The following is a 16079-nucleotide window of genomic DNA, read 5'->3' as shown; positions in this document are numbered from 1 at the left end:
TCTTTCTCCCCCTCATACTCTATAGAAAATACTGCAAACGAATGTACACTGTATTTAGAAATGAATTTAAACACTTGTAAACATACATGTGAGGACCAGACACTCTTAAATTCTAAATAAATAAATACATTAACTAATAAACTTTATTTATATATGTTAATACAGAGATAAATACATAGATAAAAACAACTTTATTTATAATAGAATATAAAGACATGCTGTAGGACAGGCCTGATCATTATATTTGTAAATCTTTTAGTGATTTAAAAAAAAAAAAAAGATATATGTATTTAGTTCTGATTATAAAAAGTTGTATTTTTATGTGTATTTCGAATTGATAAATATTGTGCACCATAAGTTGACTTGATCAACTTTTTTTTACTGGGCAGATGTGATAGAGAAGAGTGCTCCCTGCCCCCTGCGAGTCAAGGCAAATCTTGGTTTTGACAGTCAATCACTTTTCCTGCTATTATGTTTATAAAATATATGAATTCTTTATTCAGATTCCCTATACATTTTTTTCAGTTATATTAACTTACATCTTCACTGAAAAAATTACAGTTGAAATTAATTACCACACAAGACATGATTGTCTCAAGTCCCAATAATAACACAAGTAGTGGGGATATTTGGCAATCTTCTACTGACTGAAGTAAACACACTAGATCTTATTGATTAGGATCCAAGCCTTTAAGATCTAAATGGTAAATAGTTTTGTATTTATATAGCACTTTTCTAGTCTTGATGACCACTCAAAACACCTGGGGCTTCTGATGATGAGAGATTTTCAGTGGCTGGCTCAAACTCATATAAAAGTGAGTGAAGTGTTTCACCATCACATCCCTCCTTGTATGGACACGGAAACAGTGGTTATACGGTCGACATGTCTGTCAAGGAAAGACGTGGTGTCATTGAAACTTCCCTAGTTGGTCACACTGAGGCGATTCCCATAATTAAAAACACCTAACTCTGTTATCAAAGAACCAGGGATTACATTAGTGAACCCATAATTTTCAGTGCTTCATCAGCAGCCATGCCTTAGTTTGTTTGTCTGTCGTTAAGAGCAGAACAGGAAGTAAACAGTGGGTTTATTGGAGCATTTTTACTGAAAATATTTAGAGCATGAGGGAAGTGTTAGTGAACCAAAGTACTAACATTGTACAAAATAAATAGAATATTGTTATGTACTCATTTGTCATAGAAGTTTGATTTGTTTGTATATCTGACATTTATATTAGTCTACAGGAAATGTTTGTGGGTCAGAGCAACCTTTCTGATTGGTCCAAGTGACTGCTCTCCTGGGGGTTCAGTGGGTCATTGGATCACAGCTCCACATCTGTACAGCAGCTGGGAGACACCGGTAGGAAAACAACATGTCCATCCTGATAGTCACATTACACTCAATACTACAGTGAAGAACAGGTTACACACATTTATACTTAAGTTCAGTGTATTTGAGTGAGTACTTTCATGGTAACTCTCTCTCTCTCTCTCTCTCTCTCTCTCTCTCTCTCTCTCTCTCTCTCTCTCTCTCTCTCTCTCTCTCTCTCTCTCTCTCTCTCTCTCTCTCTCTCTCTCTCTCACACACACACTCTCTCTCTCACACACACACTCTCTCTCTCTCCAGTTGCAGCCCCCGCCCCCCCTCCTCCTCCAGCAGCTGCCCGTCGGCAGCAGTGAAATGTGACCGGACCAGGTAGCAACATGTACGGGCCTCAGCTCAGTGATCTCCCGGACGACTCGGAGCAGCTGGATCCGCATGTGAGCGGCCTGAGGCAGAGAGCCCTGCAGAGCAGCGAGCTGTCAGCCGTCAGGAGCTTCTCCCGCGGCTTCCTCCTCAAGTTCCTGCGGGCCAGAGACTTCGACGTGGAGCGCTGTCTGAAGGTACCACATCTTCATCTTCCTCAGGAGAAAGAACACTATGAGCCTGTAGAGGGTCTGAGACGTTAGAGAGACTTGAGTCTAACTTCATGAAAGTTTTGGCTGTTGTTCACTGTTCAGGGAAGCAGACCACACTCCATTGTGTGTGTGCTGTGTGCAGGATCAATCACAGAGCAGCAGTTATGTGCTCACATGTTAATGTAATAACCCCAAGACATAAATGACTACTCATCTTCTGCAGGCTGGACATTTTACACTTCACACAATGTCTCAAATACTGTAAATCTCAAATATTAGTAATGTGTGTGTGTATGTCTGTGTAACATCCATGCTGCTTTACAGAGTGACTGAACATTAGAGTAGAGACGATAACATAAATAAAGAGAGAGAGCACATGAACACACAAACACATTCATACATGCACAGAACTGTTTCAAAGTTTTGTGCATGCGAAGGTCAATGTGAAAATAAAACAGAAATGTCTGAGATGGAAATATTTCTAAGGTGATAGAATGCTAAGTTGGTGATGTTATTAGACATTGGTTTAGGTCAGCAACAACAATATCTCCCAGGTCCTTGACTTGGTCAGCTGTAAGAGACTGGGACTCATAAATGCACAAAGCTGCGTGTGAGCCTTTACACCAGATGCACAGGCTTTAGTGCAGTGGTCTTTTCTTTATTGAGTTGCAGGAAGTTTTGTAACATCCAGAGAGTCATGTCCAGTGGCAGTAGAGCAGTGAATTTAAAGTGCTGATGTTTTAGTTATAACAGTGAAATGTGGAGTGGCCGTCAGTTTGCTGAAGCATGTGAGGACTGAACAGGACATCATATCAAGTATAACCATGACATCATCACGTTGATGTGATCTGAAACCCTGAGGGACGGTGTCACACAGACGTACCCAGCTCTCAAGCCTGTTAAATAAAGTCTACAGTGTTGAACGCTGAACTATCAACCAGTATTGTAGCCTGCTTGGCATCAGTATCGATCCTCAAGTCACTGACAACCTAAATGAGAACAACTTTGGTGCTGTGGTGAGTTCAGAATCCACGGTGCTGCTTATCTTCTGTAAATGACTAAATGATGGTGCAACTGATCATCATGGCAAACAGTTTCCTCTATTATTTGACTGAGTTGGACTGCCCTTACCGTTGCAATGCATTTGTTTTTCAGTGGTGGCTTTTTATGTTTGAAAATTTAGAAAAAAACGTTTTCACTGAAAATGTTTGCTCTTGGTGATGTACAGGTTATATCTGTTTTATATCATCTTGGACCTATATGTGTCACCTGACTATTTTTTGAGTGAAGCTTGGGCTAAGTTAATGCCCTTAAAGAGGTTAAGTACAGGATTTGTGTATTTATTCACTTCAATTTGGTCAGTTTCACAGACACAGACATAAAGAAACTTACAAAAAGTGATTAAAGTGTTATCTGAGTGCCTCTTTAAACACACTGTGACTTGTCAATGTCTACATGTGCATCATTCCAGTGTAAAATAGCCATAAACTAGCTAAAGACCAAATTATATATAAATATAACTTCATAATATAGATATTTTGCACCTGCATATCGATAATAACATCTCATGAGTCAGAGCGAGGATACATTGCCGTATCAATCTTTCTTCCAACCCATCCCTCACCAGTCATCCAACACACAACAGTCATACATTCAAACAATAACTCAATTGTAAGCTGTTTATTGCCTCTGTGCACTCTCATTGAATCAGCTACTCTAAAAACAAATGGTGTGTTTAGTTGTGTAAAAGTGCACAGCTGAGAAACACAGTCCAGTACTTGAGTTAGCAGGCAGCCAGCAGGTGAGTAACTAGTCTCTGGTAAAAGAAGTGTGACTGCGGAAAACAAATATGTCTCCAAAAATAACCAGTGATCCAGGGGTGTATTTACGGTCTGAACATATTCCTAAAGTATTGTGTGTAAACAGTTTTGTTAAAGCGGTGCTCCATGCAGAGTGTTCAGTTGGGAACTCAGCAGAGAGGGTGAGGCGCTTGTCTGCATTTGAAAGCAGCTGGAGCTCAGCCATGTGGGTCAAAGCTCTGCCGCTGTACTAAACACACACAGAGTGACACAGACAGCTCTTTCCCTTTGCCTTCATTGCAACTGAACATCTTGAAGGAACAGTTCACCCCAAAATGAAAATGCACTCATTATCCACTTACCACGATTGAGGGGTGGGCGAACTGTTTAAGTCCACAAAACACTTTCGCATTTTCAGGGGTAGAAAGTGTTGCAGCCAAGGCCAACACAATTGAGGTAACTGGTGACCACTTTTGAAACAGAAAAAAAACACAGAAAAAAACATAGAATGCCTCCATACTTGTCCTGTGGTGTCATTCAAGTGTCTGGAAGTCCCGACATTAAAATTCAACTTGAAACTGCGTCATTTACACTGTGTTTTTAGCCTAAAAGTCAACTAAACATGGTGTAAATGACCTTGGTTCGGGTAGAATTTGAATGTCGGGACTTATGGACACTTGGTTTTATGTTTGAAGAAGAAGTCACCTTTACTTCAATTGTATTAGATTTGGCTCCAACGCTACCCTGAAACCCCAAAAAGTGTTTTTGGGGACTCAAGCATTTCAGCCAACCCTCCATTGGCATAGTGGTGAGTGAAATTTCATTTTTAGGTGAACTATCCCTTTGAGCTGGTAGTTTTCTTTCCCTTTGTTCCTCAGTGGTAGGGACATTTCCTCTAAAGGTTTGCCTCAGAAGCACACAGCGCATATATTCTTTAAGGCACTGCTTCAGTTGCAGTCACAAGGCATGTAGGCACGGTAGACTCCTGTGGTTTCCCTCATGTCCCTGAACATTACATGTGTCCTGTGCAGCTGTTACTGAACTATCAGCGTTGGCGGAGGGAGAGTCCTGAGATCAGCGGCTGTCTGTCTCCCTCCTCTGTCCTGGGCCTCCTCAGCACATCATATCATGCCGTTCTTCCACAGCGGGACCATGCAGGCAGCAGGGTGCTCGTCTACAGGATCGGTCAGTACACAAAGCAGATATGCAATTACTGTATCCAGCAAATTAGTCTTTTTAACTTCGTTTTTTTAGCTTAATACTTAGGTATTACAACACATTCAATATCTTTGTAACATGAGACAGAAATGACAGAATCATTTACATTTTGAATCTGTAAAATGTCTGTCCGGGTTTTCAATAATAACTACAACTGCAATATGACAAATACATTATGTTTATTGTGGCTGCTTCACAATAAAAGAATCCCTGTGTTTTTTCTTGTTAAATTCTTTTGATTTGATGCATCAGCAGTTGGAGGATTTACTTTTCTAGTCTTGATGACCACTTAAAGCACTTTTAGCACAGTTTTCCATTCACCCATTCAAACACACACTCATACAGTGCATCTATTAGCAGCACCTTTTTTTTTTTTTAAATGGGGAAGGCTGGGATCGAGCTGCCGACCATCTGTATGGAGGACAACCGCTCCACCCCTTAGCCACAGCCGCCCATAAGTAATAACTTATACTTAAAATGAGTGAACATGTCTACACCTGAGGCTGAGTCCAGTAAAATCAAACTGTGCTGGATCGGTGTACAGGTGCTTGGTTTCCTGTCCAGCTCTGGTGCTCAGGTAAGAAATCGGAATCCAGTATCCAGAGATGAACGGATCTACCTGGGCAGAATAAATGGTATATTTGGAGATAATCATCATTGGCCAATGACTGCACTCATAAGGGAAGATAAAACAAAAAGGTGCAATAAGCTCAAGGGTTGAAGAATATGGTGCAAGTTCGTTTAGGCTGAGTTCAAATCTTGTCTGTTCACCGTCAGTAAAAAGTGTCGGTGCTAGAGCATGGTCCAAAGAGGTTGCGTTTAGTGCCTTTGTGAGTCACTTGTTTTGGGTGTAACATGAAGAGGAAACGCTGTCAGTTCATTTATACAAGCAGAGTGTTTGTGCGATACATATATAGTTTGTTCCTGGAATAGACGCAGCACTGAACTAAGACTAGGTGTTTGTTGCATCAACGTTTGCTGCTGCTTCAAGATAGCACTGCACCAACAATGCACCTGACCACACCTTACCTTAAGACCAACACATCCCTGGCTGCTCAGATGGGCGCAATTGCAATTCATACAATGTGGGCACTGGACACGAAAATAACCACTGATCTGGAAATATAGTAAAGACACTGGTGTTGCACTTGATGCCACTTTGCTCCAGGTGTAAATTCAGGACACATAGTGAGCTTGACTTACAGACATTTTAATTTGAAATAAATAAACAGAGTACAGATTTACTTATGTAAACAGCAACAACATACCTTTTTTACTGTCACTAAGTTTGCGGTTGACTCAGATTAATATTTTGTCCCTACTCTGTGAGTATGATACTGTGCCTTGTAGATCACTTCTAAAATAAAAAAAAGTTATTTATGCCATTCCGCCTAAAAAAGTGAAGGTCGTTTCTGGTCAGCGGCCCGGAGTAGAGCTGCCCTGGCTCGGGTCCAAGTCCTGCGACAACGGCGGATGAAGCTCTGGACAGAGGGGCAGGATGCTTCTTTCTCCAGTGCCAGAAAAAGCGGTGGCTGGAACCCATAGGTGCACTCAAAGGGGGAGAGACCGGTGGCGGAACTGATCGAAGTGTTGTGGGCATATTCTACCCATAGAAATTGTTCGGACCAGGAAGTAGGGTCTTGGGATGTCATGCAGCGGAGTGCAGTTTCCATCTCCTGATTATTGCGTTCGGTCTGGCCGTTGGACTGGGGGTGGTACCCTGAGGACAGGCTGACGGTGGCTCCCAGGAGCGAGCAGAACTCCCTCCAGAACACTGAGGCAAACTGGGGACCCCGATCAGAGACCACATCCACCGGGATGCCATGGAGACGGATGACGTGGAGAAGGAGTAGTTTAGCCGTCTCCTTGGCAGATGGAAGTTTGGGCAGGGACACGAAATGTGCCATCTTGCTGAACCGATCTACCACCGTCAGGATAGTAGTGTTGCCGCTGGATGGTGGTAGACCGGTGACAAAGTCCAAAGAAATATGCGACCAGGGACGATGAGGCACAGGCAGAGGATGTAGAAGACCGGCACGGGCATGGTGAGCCGGCTTGTGCTGGTTGCAGGTGGGACAGGCATTGATGAAACCCCGAATGTCCTCATCCAGTGACGTCCACCAGAACCGGCGCTGCACGACGTCCTTGGTCCGTTGGATCCCTGGATGACAGGTAAGTTGAGTGCTGTGGGCCCATTGTAGGACCTCGGACCGGAGGTCCGGCGGGACGAACAGACGGTCGGGAGGGCAAGCACTGGGTCCAGTCTGGTCTTGGGCGGCGGCCCTGACCCTCTCCTCTATCTCCCATGTGAGTGTGGCCACTAGACGGGAAGAAGGCAGGATAGTGTCTGGGTCGGTCCTGTCCCCCTCCTCTTCCAAGAACCGACGTGACAGGGCGTCAGGCTTGACGTTGCGGGACCCCGGTCGATAGGAGAGGGAAAAGTTGAAGCGGGTCAGGAAGAGTGCCCAATGAGCCTGGCGGGAGTTCAGTCTTTTAGCGGAGCGGAGGTACTCCAGGTTCTTATGGTCTGTCCAAACCAGAAACGGCAATTTAGTCCCCTCGAGCCAGTGTTGCCACTCCTCCAAAGCCAACTTGACGGCGAGGAGTTCTCGGTTCCCAATGTCGTAATTCCTCTCTGCCGGGGTCAAACGTCGGGAATAGAAGGCGCAGGGGTGCAACTTCTGGTCGGAGGCTGCTCTCTGGGACAAGATGGCCCCCACTCCCAAGTCAGAAGCGTCCACCTCGACCACGAACTGCCGTTCAGGGTCCGGCATTCGGAGGATGGGGGCCGAGGTGAATCGTGTTTTCAAGGCCTGAAAAGCGTCATTGGCGGCCGTGGACCAGAGAAAAGGCACCTTGGAGGAGGTAAGAGCAGTGAGGGGGGCCGCCACCGAACTGTAGCCCCTGATGAACCTCCGGTAGAAGTTTGCGAAGCCCAGGAAACGTTGAAGCTGCTTGCGGGAATCAGGGGTGGGCCAAGTGGTGACGGCAGAAACCTTGGCTGAGTCCATCTCCACGGTCCCTCTCCCTACGACGTACCCCAGGAAGGAGACAGACGAGGCGTGAAACACACATTTCTCGGCCTTGACGAACAGGGAGTTTTCCAGGAGGCGTTGGAGGACCTTCTGGACGTGATGCACATGTTCCTCTCTGGAGCGGGAGAAGATCAGAATGTCGTCAATGTACACAAAGACGAACCTGTTCAGCATGTCCCTGAGCACGTCATTCACCAGAGCCTGGAATACAGCAGGGGCGTTGGTGAGGCCGAAGGGCATCACCAGGTACTCGTAGTGACCGGTGGGGGTATTGAACGCTGTCTTCCACTCGTCCCCCTCGCGGATCCGGACCAAATGATAGGCGTTGCGCAGGTCAAGCTTGGTGAATATGGTGGCCCCCTCTAGGAGCTCGAAAGCTGAGGAGATGAGAGGCAGGGGATACCGGTTCTTGATTGTTATGTCATTTAATCCACGATAATCAATGCAGGGGTGGAGTGTCTTGTCTTTCTTCTCCACGAAGAAGAAACCGGCTCCAGCCGAAGACGAGGAAGGGCGGATGATGCCCGCCGCTAGACCGTCATTGATGTAAGTCTCCATCGCCCCTCTCTCAGGAACGGACAGGGAATACAGGCGTCCTCTGGGCGGCGTGGAACCGGGCTGGAGGTTGATGGCGCAGTCATAGGGCCGATGTGGGGGAAGGGAGGTCGCCTTGGCCTTACTGAAGACCTCCCTGAAGTCCAGATACGCAGCCGGGACTCCCAGTACATCGGTGGAAGAACTGGTCCCGGCAGAAGATCGTGGTGCGGCGGCTTGCTTGAGGCAGACCTGGTGACAGGAAGAACTCCACCCGAGGATCGCCCCTGTGGTCCAATCAAGGTGTGGATTATGACGTCGGAGCCATGGGAACCCCAGAAGGAGAGGATGACAAGGAGAGTGCAGGATGTGAAACTGGAGTGTTTCGTGGTGGTTCCCGGAGATTAACATCCGTATAGGCGCTGTCTGGTGGGTAACAGTTCCCAGAAGTCGGCCATCCAGCGCGTTGGTGTAGACTGGAGCTGGCAGGGGAATCTGACCGACACCCAGCTGCAGAGCTAGGTTCGAATCCATAATGTTGGCATCAGAGCCAGAGTCAATGAGGGTGGCGAGGGTCTGGGATCCCTCAGGCAGTAGCAGGCGGACCTGGCACAGAGATCGTGGGTTGGAGGAGGAGTTAGATGTATGACTCACCAGGAACTCCTTCCTTCCTGGTGAGCCCGACCCTTTTAGCGGACACCCGGAGATAAAGTGTCCCGCTTGGCCACAATACAGGCAGAGGTTCCCCTCGCGGCGTCTCCTCCTCTCTTCTGGAGTTAGACTGGCCCGACCCACCTGCATGGGTTCAGGCTCCCCTGAAGACCGGCTGCCAGAAAGCATCGATACCCCGGAAGCCGCTGGTGACGGGGCGGGCTGGCGTCGTCCCGCGAGCCCCTGATGTCTCTCCCGCTGTCTCACTCGAATGCGACGGTCGATGCGGGACGCCAGCTCGATGATGCCGTCGAGAGTGGATGGGAGTTCGTATGAAATCAGTTCGTCCTTAATGTAGTCAGCGAGCCCCATCAGGAATGCGTCGCAGTGGGCAGCCTGGTTCCACTCGCTGGAGCTAGCCTGGGTGCGGAAGTGGATGGAGTAATCAGCCACTGAACGAGACCCTTGGTTCAGACCCAGAAGCCCTCCTGAAGCGTCCGGACCTCGGGAAGCTTCTCCGAACACTTTGCGGAGCTCAGCGGCGAAGGCTTGGAAAGAGGAGCACGCTGGAGTGCGATGCTCCCACTCGGCTGTTCCCCACAGCCGAGCGCGACCCGTCAGATGATTCACGGTGAACGCCACCCGGGCGTCCTCAGAAGCGAAGGTGTGGGGCTGGAGGGCGAACAGGATGGAACAGTTCGTGAGGAACGGGCGGCAGCCCTCCGCGTCCCCGGCGTAGCGTTCAGGAACCCCCACACGAGGCTCCGAGACGAAAGCGGAGGCAGAGGCAAACGGGGCTGGTGGAGGCTGGACTGGTTCTGGAGGCAGAGGAACAGCTTGAGCAAAAGCTGAGGCGAGCTGTTGGACCTGCGAGGCTAGCGAGGTAAACGCCTGCTCTTGTTTAGCCACCGCTTGTTGAACCTCTGCTGAGTTTGAAAGCAGCAGCGCCCCGTGGTGCTGGAGCATCGCCTCTACCGTCTCCAGGCGATCCATCGGCGTGTGTGCTGGGTCCATGTCCGGCCAGATTGTACTGTCACGGATATGATGAGGACCCAAAAGCAGCACAGGCAGACTAGCTGGTAGACAGGTCCAGTTGGGGGCTGTGGAGCCACAGAGCCGAGCAGGAGCGTAACCAGTAGGGAAAAGAGTGTGGAGAGTTGGCCTGATGAGGAGGTGTGGCTGACTGGCAGAGTGGAGCAGAGACAGGTGAGTGGAAAAATACCAGCAGACAGGAGATGAGCAGACTGTGACACAGACACCAAATCCACAAATACATTATCACTCTCATTATACAAACTTTCACCAGGGCTGACAGAAGAAAATTACTTTCAATATGTGTATATTTTTAAATTATAAAGATATCCGTTTTTTTTATTTGCCTGTAAAATAGAATTTGAACTTTACCTTAAAGAGCTTTCAAAATAGTTTGTTTAATACATTCTCATGTCAGGAGACAGATTACATTACATTACATTACATTACATTTCATTTAGCTGACGCTTTTATCCAAAGCGACTTACAATAAGTGCATTCAAACCCGAGGGTACATACCAAGGACGACAAGAATCAAGAAAGTACAATTTCTTCAAAATAAAGCAAAACTACAAAGTGCTATAAGTAAATGCCATTTAAGTGCTACTATAGTGTAAGTTTCAAAAGTTTTTTTTTTTTTTTTATTCAAGGTAACGTCGGAAGAGGTATGTTTTTAGTTTTCGGCGGAAGATGTGTAAACTTTCTGATGTCCGGATGTCAATGGGGAGCTCATTCCACCATTTAGGAGCCAGGACCGCAAACAGTCGTGTTTTTGATGAGTGTTTAGCTCGCAGTGAGGGAGCAACGAGCCGATTACCCGAAGCAGAGCGGAGTGAACGAGCTGGGGTGTAACGTTTGACCAGGTCCTGGATGTAGACTGGACCGGATCCGTTCACAGCATGGTACGTAAGTGCTAGTGTTTTGAACCGGATGCGAGCAGCCACTGGTAACCAGTGAAGGGAGCGGAGGAGAGGAGTAGTGTGAGTGAATTTAGGTTGGTTAAAAACCAGTCGAGCTGCTGCATTCTGGATGAGCTGCAAAGGTCGGATTACATGTGTCAATGTGCTTTCAACATTATGTGTGTGTAAGCCCCACAAAACAAATGGAGTTCATGTAGCAGCCATTTTCTTTCAGCTTGATGCTAGATACTAACAGAACCTACTTCTAAACAATGTCCTCGGAAACTGGAAGACGGTGTTGACATATCATGGTTGTGACATAGGAAATATTAACATTAAGATTTGAAATATTCTGAAACTATAGACTTCCTTCAGAGTGACTGCTGACCCTAATATTGCATGATGTCTGACGGTTTAAAAAAAAGTGGGGACACAACTTTGAAACCTAATGTCCCATGTCTCAAGAATCGGTGTGGTACAATGGTGCAAAAAAGTATGTAGAAATATGTACACAGAAACTGCAAAGGTTATTTTTAAATTCACCATCACGTTCAAAACTGTGCGTCTATGGGTGTGATTCATGTGTTTTGTTGCCCAATTCATTACAGTTTTCAATTTAACAGTCCCAGCAGCTCTCTCCTAAATAGCTTTCTCTTAACCCCCCCCCCCCCCCACACACACACACACACACACACACGATGCATCTCCCTTCTGTCCTTGAAAGTTGAATATTAACTTACCAGTTAGTTCAGGCCATCCCTCAGAGGTGTAGGGCCTCACATGTCTGTGCCACTCACCTCATTCAGTTTCAGTCAGTTTTTAACAAATACAAAACAACTCAACTGTAGTATCTAATGCATAACACACACAGTTTTGTTTCAATTCAAGTTTCCCATTAAACCTCAATCTGTGTACTGTGAAAACTTTACTTAGTATTTTTATATATTCACAATGGCTCAAACTCTGTGGAATATGAAATAGCTCATTATTTTACTTTCATATCCCCAGACCTCAGCACTCATCAATCTAATTTCTAGCAACGGGGGGAAAGCTTGATAATTAACTCTGATAGCTGCTCAGTTCCGAACAGCACACAACAGAGTAAGCAAGGAGCTAGTGAGCAGAGTGGAGGATTAGGCAGCTGATGAGTATTTCCCTCGGGAGGGGGTAGAGTCCAAAAAGAGAGTGAGAAGAGGGGGAAAACGAGACTTACACTCATCAACCTCTAAATGCTGTAGCTCAGATTTTCACATTTCCTTCCTCAATTCCACCAGCAGGTCCTCTTTTCACTTTTAGAGTGAAATGCCTTAGAACTATGGAATGGATTGACATGAATTTCATAGACATCCAGGAGAAATGATAAAACGTTATGTCTTCCGACCTCAGACCTGAGGCCATCAAGGGCAGCTGTGGCTAGAAGGTAGAGCAGATTGTCCACAAACCAGAGGGTCGTCGGATCCCGGGCAAGACACTGAACCTTAAATTGCCCCTGATGGCTGGGACGGCGTGTGTGATAGAAAAGTGCTGCACATACAGTATTTGCATTGTATGAATGTTATGGGAATAGGTGAATGACAAAAACTGTCCTGTAAAGTGCTTTTTTTCATCATCAAGACCAGATAAGTACTGTATAAATAAAAACAATTTACCATTTAACACCATCATTAGGTCAACATTTAATTAATTAATTAAAACTAATGGCATCATCCCCTCCTCAGAAGCAGTCTGTGTAGTGTAGCTGATTAGCAAGATGCAAACATACCAAGATGATTGTTTTACCCCACAAATCCTCTCTATCTTGTGTAAGTGTTGTGGGAAATGACAGTTATGAGACTCTATGTTTAGCTAACAGATTAAAGCTACAGTATGATAAGCTAGAGTCATTTGATCAAATAATCTTGTTCCGTCTGTCCATCTGCTTCTCTGTCTCTCTCCGCCTGTCTGTCTGTCTGTCTGTCTGCAGGGCAGTGGAACCCCAAAGACTGGTCGGCCTTCCAGGTGTTCCAGGTCAGCCTGATGACATCAGAGATCATCTGCATGGAGACACAGACGCAGAGGCGAGGTCTAAAGGTTATATTTGACCTACAGGGGTGGTGTTTAGGCCATGCCATGCAGATTAACCCTTCCATCGCCAAAAAGATATCCTCTGTCCTTTCGGTAGGCCTCTAACTCCTCACTTGCTTTAAGCCTGTGCTTCACATGTGTCTTCGATCAATTAATGATTTAATTGAAGAACTTCAGCTCTTGGACAATTACATTTTGATAGTATGTTGCACCACAGGATATTTCAATGATACATTGATTGGCCAAGCTGCTTGACTTAATTTGTCTGCTTAAGATCATCATAGCAGTTTGAGTTATTGTCTTTCATTGTCTTGTGTGATTGATCTGAATAACCATTATTCATCATTCCATGTTGTTTTACAATATAACTGATTGACTGATTTGGTCAAGTTGTCAGATGCTTAACATTGTTTTTACATCTTTGTTTGTATGTGTGTGTGGGGGTGGGGATTGTTTGTCATCAGGAATCGTTTCCATTGAAAGTCAGAGGAATTCATCTGGTCAATGAGCCAATGTTCTTTTGGACAGTCTTTGCCATTATTCGTCCCTTCCTGCCAGATAAGATCAAACAAAGGGTTAGCACTTTAATGCTTATATCTGTTTCTTTTCTCAGGCTACATCCATACCATTACAAAAACTGTGTTTTCACTCTAAAACAATCTTTGTCCATGGAAGTCTTTTGGCTCAGTAACAGTTTTAATCCCCCGTCATGTAATTGATTAGCATTGTTGTGTTCTACACTGGTAGCCGAGACTAAAACTTTGGTTGTTATCTTCCTGAACAGGGTCTTTTTTTGTAGCCTGACAGATCAGGGAAGGCTATGCTGTGCCCGAAATGAACCAATCAGCAAGCTGTTCAGTTTTTGTGGCCAGCAGAGGTTCCAAAATTCTCTGCTCGCCAACGCGTATCTGTAGCAGAGATTATGCATTCTCAAACAAAAATGTAGTAGTAGGGATGTAGCCTCAGACTCTGATCTTAGACTCCATTTAACATACAAATACAGTAAAAATGTCTTAAAACCAACTAACGTCTCTCTCTAGATCCATATGCATGGTGCCAATTTCCAAGACAGTTTAAGTGACTTCTTCTCACCGGCCGTCCTACCTCCAGAATACGGAGGGGAGGGGCCTGAAATAGAGGAGGTGTGTCGAGACTGGACCAATCATCTGCTTCAATCAGAGGAGCTCCTGCAGCAGATTGCCGCCCATCCAACGGCTGATATCGCCATAAATCAAGAAGACTTGAATGAACAATTCTCAGAGGGATGACCTTTGGAGTAATGTTCTCTCGACCATGGTTGTTGGAAGACCACTGGAAGACATTTTTGAGGTGCTTAAGTCTCAAGTACAAACTGCGTTATTTGTTTGCTGTGTTTAGAGAGCTGGAAAGATGTCCATCAGATGGAGTTGACATACTTCGCAGTCTACAAGGGCCAAACTGAAAAGGGATGGACATCGTCATAGATTGTATCCTCTGAAGGATGCAGCCCCTGAATTGGGATATAGTTTGGTCTTTTATCTTGTCATCAAAACGTTCCACCATACTGCACCCACTGTTATTGTACATAGTCTATGTTGGACATGCATAGCAATAATTTCTAAACACATGCGTAGCCAATGCTCCAAACAGTCACAGGATGTGTGAGGCAGCCATCCTACGCAAATGTAGTAAAAAGATGCTTCTCCAGCCGTACATGAGTATTGCTAGATGTTACTGTGTGGATGTACTATTTAACAATTCAAACATTACTTATTTTTTCAAGTTAGTTTAAGTCATGATATGAAATTCTGGCCATTTTATGAAACAATTCTTTAATTGAAGAATGTCATCAGTAATATATTCATCAGGAGTGTGTGATGGTAGGTATCCGGATTCATTGTACACAATTATGAGCAGTATTAATGAGAAAGGTATTTAAAATCCGTATTTGAAATACAAAATAGTATTTTGTAATTTGTATGTGATTGGTTTGAGGAAAATTGAATCATATACTGTGTCTAAATACTGTTTTGCATTTTTGTAGTTTAAAATACTTTCTGTGAGACGTGTACGTGATGACGTCATAAAAATGAAAACCAAAGCATGCAGTCCAATTGGTGTCTTCTCAGGTATATGGCTTCTTGAGATCAGAAAAAAATTGAAGAAGACGCATAAGGAGTGAAATGTGTTGGTTGATATCTCTCCATCGATTGTTAGCAGAAATTGCTATGATTCTTAACAGTTCCTCTGTTTTGGTGTTTGCTTCATTGTCTAAATCAAATTTGCGCAGTGGTCTAGCAAACAATTAAACCCAAGTTACTGCAGCAGCCCTCACAGATAATGTTCGCTTGCTACTTTCAGCTTATGCTAAGTTTATGTCGATTGTGGATGGGAAAGAAACTACAAAGCGTTTCAGAGTTGTTGTACATTACTTAATAATGCCACGAGATTTTTTTTCCAATGTTTACCTCTCTTCCTGACAAAAACATTCTTTAAAAAACTTGATCAAGTTATTCTTTCATTTGTGTGGGCGGGCAGGGTAGCCAGGACTAATAAAAGCACCCTACAGACAGCGAGGCAGGAGGGTGGGCTGGGTCTACCTAACTTGATGTTATATTACTGGGCAGCAAATATACAAAAGATACTCAGCTGGTGGTACGAGAGTGAGTTGGATTGGTGTAAAATGGAGTCCCTCTCCTGCCACACCTCTTCACTTTTAGCTCTGATGTGCTCCCCTTTGCCATTCTCAGTTTCAAATTATACCTCAAATCCTGTAATCTTGTCAACTTTGAAAATATGGACACAGTTCCGTAAACATCTCAAGCTAAACAATCTTGTCCTCCTAGGTCCGTTATGCAATAATCATATTTTTTTACCTTCTAAACTTGACTCCGCATTTACACTTTGGAAGGAGAAAGGTATCATATCATTTCAAGACCTGTTTTTAAATGGTACATTTGTTGACTTTG

At 44.9% G+C, this 16079-nt stretch overlaps 1 protein-coding gene across 1 annotated transcript; it reads left to right on the top strand.

Moving 5' to 3' along the window:
- Nucleotides 1-1662: 1662 nt before the first annotated feature.
- Nucleotides 1663-15432, top strand: ttpa (tocopherol (alpha) transfer protein). Its single transcript, XM_053438426.1, has 5 exons — nucleotides 1663-1884; nucleotides 4730-4883; nucleotides 13031-13224; nucleotides 13596-13706; nucleotides 14172-15432. Exons 1-5 carry the CDS (start codon nucleotides 1705-1707, stop codon nucleotides 14397-14399), a joined length of 867 nt encoding a protein of 288 aa, XP_053294401.1. The 5' UTR covers nucleotides 1663-1704; the 3' UTR covers nucleotides 14400-15432.
- Nucleotides 15433-16079: the final 647 nt, after the last annotated feature.

The sequence above is a fragment of the Pleuronectes platessa genome, chromosome 13, assembly GCF_947347685.1.
Source record: "Pleuronectes platessa chromosome 13, fPlePla1.1, whole genome shotgun sequence".
In the NCBI taxonomy this organism is placed as follows: domain Eukaryota; kingdom Metazoa; phylum Chordata; class Actinopteri; order Pleuronectiformes; family Pleuronectidae; genus Pleuronectes; species Pleuronectes platessa.
This window is presented reverse-complemented; position numbering and strand designations above follow the sequence as displayed.

Bases quoted from the DNA above. Each gene is read 5' to 3' on its own strand.
- ttpa (XM_053438426.1), top strand. From the start codon at position 1,705: ATGTACGGGCCTCAGCTCAGTGATCTCCCGGACGACTCGGAGCAGCTG. The intron at 1,885-4,729 runs GTACCACATCTT...TGTCCTGTGCAG, and splicing joins ACGTGGAGCGCTGTCTGAAG to CTGTTACTGAACTATCAGCG. The intron at 4,884-13,030 runs GTCAGTACACAA...GTCTGTCTGCAG, and splicing joins GGTGCTCGTCTACAGGATCG to GGCAGTGGAACCCCAAAGAC.